This window comes from Parus major, chromosome 5, assembly GCF_001522545.3.
Source record: "Parus major isolate Abel chromosome 5, Parus_major1.1, whole genome shotgun sequence".
NCBI lineage: Eukaryota > Metazoa > Chordata > Aves > Passeriformes > Paridae > Parus > Parus major.
The window spans coordinates 174,303-180,366 of NC_031774.1; the positions used below are offsets into that span (position 1 = coordinate 174,303).

At 38.9% G+C, this 6,064-nt stretch overlaps 1 protein-coding gene across 1 annotated transcript in view; it reads right to left on the minus strand.

Annotated features, from left to right (window-relative positions):
- Positions 1-409: 409 nt before the first annotated feature.
- The window catches only part of SPON1 (spondin 1), a 187,073-nt gene continuing 181,418 nt past the window's right edge, over positions 410-6,064 (minus strand). Inside the window, exons 15-16 of the mRNA XM_015632131.3 lie at positions 4,827-5,090; positions 410-4,143 (exon numbers count right to left, since the gene is read on the minus strand). Of these exons, the coding sequence (XP_015487617.1) occupies positions 3,980-4,143; positions 4,827-5,090 (428 nt within the window). The 3' untranslated portion in view covers positions 410-3,979. The remainder of the gene's footprint in view (positions 4,144-4,826; positions 5,091-6,064) is intronic.

The following is a 6,064-nucleotide window of genomic DNA, read 5'->3' on the forward strand; positions in this document are numbered from 1 at the left end:
TTTTTTTTATTTATATATATTTATATTTATTATATTTATATTTTAAATATTTTTATTCATATTTAGCTGTATTATTTTTCCTTTCATGCACCACCAGGCTATAAAATGTGCTCTTTTAAATATTTTATCTTTTATTAAAAAACCGACAGCGGTGACAAAATGCACATGAAAGTAATAAACAAATACATTCTGTGATGTTATTAATTACCCTGTGATTTCAAACAACAAACTATTGGACAAGGACCTTGATGCAAACAAATTCCAAGTGGAAAGAATGGCTGGTTCTAGATATCCTGATACCTTGAACAGGAGTAAAATGTAAAGAACATAATTCATATTAATAAATTTATTTCTTTTTTTTTGTGTAGATAATCATATTATTTGAACAGAATCTCATACAGGTGTAAAATTCATAGTAAAGATGTCTTTATTCCAAAATAATAATAATAATAATAATATAATATAATAATAATAATAATAATGTGTTAGGCAGACAGCTACAAAACATCTACACAAGACTTTGGTAAGAAATGTTCATGGTAGCTTTTTCATAATTCCACAGCAAACAAAAACAACAAAGGAAATCTAAAAAATGCAATCAAACATAAATTTGTTTAACTCATATGTCTCACAAACAGAGTCCTACTGTACATTTGTTAAGCCCCTAACGTTTCTTTTTTTTATTATGTGTAAAGATTCTATTGTTTGTATATTAGAAAAAAATTACACACGATGCTAAGATCTGGTAGTTGAGGTCTACAAAACTGGTGTGACATCTGTGCTTTGAGTTCAGCAGGATCATCCAGGACATCAGAACTTTCACTGACTGATAACCAGTGCCTATTCCACTACTAGAAACTTTACAGTAACAATGCAAGACTTCTACATATTTTATATCAGAGCTTTTCCTTTTCTTTTATTTTATTTTTCTGAATAGAAAATCAACCTCTTATTTTTTTTCTGTTTGTTTTTTGTTCGTGTTTCTTTTTTTCTTTTTTCTTTTTTTTTTCTTTTTTTTATTACAAAATGTAACAAGCCTAAATGTTTCTCTTGTATCAAGTTAGAAGAAAGAGAAGTGATCTTTAAAAGGCTTCAACAGCAACACAAATGTGAAAGAGCTGAAGCAGGAGTGGTCACAAATTTTCTCTCATTTCATCTGTAACAAGGTGGGGGGAAAAAAAAAGCGATTTGCAACATTCAGAACTTTAATGAGCCTTAGAGAAATGACTGGAAATCACACTGAACAGCCTTCTAAGAGAGAAAGAACAAAACAAAACAAAAAAGGATGTGGAGAAGCAAATTAATGAGAAGCACAGAGAAAGGAATATCAAATTGTTTAAATGGGATTTTGTGGGCATGTTCAGAAAGGTGGTGTATGTTGTCTAAAAGTGGATTTGGACTATGTGGCCTTTGGCAAAGGGAGTATTTAGTAGACAGAACAGCTTGATGGATGGGAACAGATGTGAAAATGAAAATACAGCACTGGGTTCATTGATTATTTGCTGAGACAGGAGCGGTTTCGCAAGATAAGCTTGAGCGAGTGCTAAGGGTTGACGAGATAAATCTGGTTCCTCAACTCAGCAAAGTTTTTCCCTTCAGGAGAAACTTCTGCTCCCTCTTCCCAGGCTCACAGACCTTTCAAGGCCTTTAAAGGTTCTCTGTCACACGTTTTATGGCCCAGGATTACTTTTCTGAGTGAGTGGCCTCAGCTGGGACACCTCTGTCAGCTCAGCCAGAGATGTGGCTCTGCCCTGGCTGAGCCCCTGGCATTGATCTTTGTGGCCTTCCTCTGCAGTTTCTCCACCCAAAATACGCTCAGCTGGCCACTCCTCCATTCCTACATCATTCAGCTGGGTTTTCTTTTGTTGGGTTTTCTTTATTTTTGGTCATAGAAGTGAAATGTGAGGTCCTAAACGCGTTAGTGAGGGACTTGCTGCTATGCTGCGATGGCAGTGCTGCAGAGACATAAACTGCACGATTTTGGAGCAGGCACAAGGAAGAAAACTATCTGAATTAACATTATTGAGTGAGCCAAGCTGTGCAAAAAGTAAAATGTTTGGTTTTAGCATTAAACCTTGTTGTACTCTTTTTTTCCCTCCTGGTTTGGTTGGCTATGGGTGTGCACCCATTTCATTCAGCAGCAGCAGGAAAAGGCTGGCACTGCTGTTGGTTCCATTATTTCCCCGGCCTTTCCTTCATTCCAAAGCCACAGAAAGCAGCAAAATATGTGCAAAATATGGGATGTGATGGCTGTGGAAGTCCTGAGCAGCCCTTGCAGTGTTCAGTGGAGAAATGCTGATGGAATTAGTGGCAGCAGCCCAACTGAGCCTGTTCAGGTACAGAGGATCCCCAGGGTGGTGGTGGTGAAGATGAACAGCTCAGAGGGTTGTGGTACACAGCAATATTTCAAACCCAGCTGCCTCAGGGTAGTGACCAAGTGTTAAGGAAGTGAATAAATTACTTCAGGCTGCTTTAGAGGCCATTAAAAAAAAAAAAACCCAAACATTCTCTCCATTCATTTCTCTCAAGCTTAAGAGTCAGCATCAACAATCTTTATTTTCAGTGCTTTGTTCTTACTCCTGTAGAGACACAGGGGTATGCTGCCCTGCCTGGACCAAAAGGTAATCCATCACCTTCCCCTCTAAATGCTAGATTATTACAGGAAAATAAAATTACAAGAAAATTTTGTATTCCAATAGCAAGTGGGGCCCAAGGGTCCCCCTGATTACACCTGACTGTGTAGGGATGAGAGCTAAATTCTGCAGGAGCTGGGGTAAAATAGCAATTAGAAGAGTGAGAAGGTGTTTTCTATTCTCAGGTAGTTTTTTAATCACTGAAGTAGTCAGGGAGGACATTTAACCTGGCTAGGGTAGCCACAAATGTGTAATTCTCACAAATTAAGTAATTTTTAGATTGTTGTGTACTCTGAGTAAAAAAAGACAGAAATGACACTGCTGTAAAGGTATTCTTGTGCCAATCTATATTTGTTTATTTTTTAAAAGGCTGACATTGCTTCCTTTCAGAGGCTCATTTCACTTTTAAGGGATGCATGAGAGCCTGGCTTACCTTTGCTCTACCATTTTTGTTTTATTATAAACCTGTCTCCCTCTCCACCTGCGAATAGGATCCTTGGGAAGCTGGATCTAATTTTTTAGTGTCTCTCATGTGGAAGACATCCTGTGGCAGAGCTGTTGAGATGGTCTGCAGTAATTTGTACCAGTTCTGTGTCCGTTTTGGAAGGCAATGGATGGACCCAGTATGGACTGGACACATATTATGACACTGGCAGGTTTGTTTTTCTTGACTGTGATCGTGTCAGACATCATTATTGAGCTGCCAAAATTATTTCCTTTTTAAGTTTTGAAGAAAAAAGGACCTTCTTGCATGGACCACAGCATCCATGTGAAGAAAAGTGTTCAGGATTATTATTATTATTCCAATAATAACTATCAGCTCAAGCCAATAGTGTAAAAAGATAAACATGCACCTTTAATGTTATTGAACCAGCATTACTGAAGTAACTCCTTGGCATAGTTGTGTAATCACAGAGGCACTGCTTTGGATTTGCAAAATCAAACCTAGAGAGAAATCCTCCCACAGATGAAACTTTCTGTCACTTGAACTTAGTTTTGTTAATATGCATGCATCCCATGTCTTTACAAGTGGTATTTCTACATGGCTAGTCCATGTCCACACATGTGTCTGTATTTTAATTAAGTAACTCACCATGACTTTATTATTTTTATGCATTAAGGGCTAGCTGGAGTACCAAAGATTTACTCTCAGCATAAATCCGTGAGGAAATATTTATAAAATATTTTTCTTGCCCCAGCAAGACTAAAAAGCAAACCACACTGCAAAAAATGAAAACTAATATACACTTTATATTTTTTTTGTTGTTGTTCTAAAAAAAAAAAAAACAAACCAAGGTTGACTTTCCATTTAGCTCCGAGTGCATCACTTGGAACCTTGTGTTTTGTTAACAAGGATGGACATTACATGCTCTTAGCTCCTTTTTGTCTTTGCAGCTGGTAAACTGAGTGCTTTTGGACCTCTTCTTTACCATCATGTAGCGCTCCTGAATTCCACCTCCACAGAGTGTAGAACACTCTGTCCAAGCAGTCCATGGTTTCAGCCTACAAACTGAATAAACAGAAAAATGATTCAGTACATTTTTAGTAGTAGAAACCCCTGCTCAGTGTAATGAAGTTGAATTTGTCAAAAGTAAAAAGAAATTTAATATCTGCATTAGAAGAGACAGGTAAAATGATGAAATCATTAAATGTCAGACAAGCACGTAGCAGTAATTCCTGTCCAGGTCATGGTAATTGTACCACAAGATTTGTTTTGTTGATTTGAGGAATCAGTACTTGATGATCCTGTCCCCCATTGGAAAAGCAGTTTAAGCAGAGATCTCTTGGAGCAGCCTGAGTCTCAATCAAGCTCCTGAGGTGGAAATTAGTTCAGTTTCAAAATTCAGCATCAAATCCAGGAACAAGTGTTTGAAATGTTTGAAGCTAATGGGCTGTGAGGATTTCCACCCAGATCTGCAGAAACTGCAGTCACACCTTTGCCAGGTGTAAAGTTGAAACTTTTTCACACTTTTGTGTGGAGTAGCTAAAATATCTTTAGTGGTGGAGCACGGACAGATGTGAGCCTTTCTCCATGGTGCCCTAAGCTTAGGCAGGGTGATTTTGGTAATGAGCAAGCACTAAAAGTGGCTGTGCTTTATTACATGGCTCAAACCTTCCCTTGACTGAAGCCCTGAAGACACTCTCACAAATGCAGAAAAGCCTTGAACATCCTAAAAGTGGTTTCACACTCACCTGGATATTGCTCACTATCTAAATTCTTCTTTGCTTGCTCACTTCTCCTTTTCTCCCGGGCCTCCTTCCAGCGCCTCTTCTCCATCCCAGCTCCCCTCAGGCACTTCCTCACCCTGCATTTTGTACGCTGGACGGTCTCAGGGCAAGCTGCTCCCCCAAACTGGGGCTCAATTTTAATCATCCTCGTCCTGATCATGTGGCCCTTGCCACAGGAGGTGTTGCACTCGGACCACTGGGACCACTCCGTCAGCTCGCAGTCGATGGCTGCAGGGAACCAGAAACACCCAAAAAATGACACAAAATCCTGAACACAGGGTCAAGATGAACCTTTACACCCCATCTACATGAGCTCTACTAAAGCCTCCAGTCTCCTCAGCAATTGTTTGGAGGCTGCATGTCAAAATTTTCTGAGTCCATTTCTAGCAGAAGTGTTACTTGACACGCTCTTCCATTGCTTCCTCAAGAGTGGTGCTGGCAGATCACTAAAATTACAAAGAACATATAAATAATCCTCCTGTGCCTTCTTCCATTTTCCCACCCATCTGTCTGTTTTGTAATGAAAAGCTGTTGAAAATTGAGTTATATTTAAAAAGAATTTGCTACCTCTGAGATCTGAGCCTTGCTTTGCTGGCAGAGTTATGCAATAAGCCATATTCACTAATACCATTATAACTTAAAAGTTTTCATCTTTCAGCACTGCTTAACACTTACAGCCCCAGTGAATAATAATCAAAATGATATTTCACATTATTAAAGAAAATCTGAATGAGCAATTACAGTATAAAAGCCTTTTTAACCAATACTTTCTGTGAAAAATAATGTAATTTGTGATAAAAACTCATAAACCAGCTGGCAACAGGATGCCAAAAGCAATCATATCTCATTCATACAGCAGTGCCTTAGGCTATCACACTTCATAAAGACTGAAAAGCAACTAGAAATTTGTCCTACCCAAGAAGTGAGGGATTTTAATGGAGTAAGGTAAAAAAAAATCTCTGCAGCTGCCTCCACACCCTTCAGCAGCAGGTTGCAAAATGGAACCATTCAGAGGTGTATCAAAGGAGGAGAAAGCCTCTTTGGTGCCCTTCCTGAGCTAAAAGAATCACACAGGTGATTTAAACTCTCCTTCCTTCCTTTCCTTCCTTTCCTTCCTTTCCTTCCTTCCTTCCTTCCTTCCTTCCTTCCTTCCTTCCTTCCTTCCTTCCTTCCTTCCTTCCTTCCTTCCTTCCTTCCTTCCT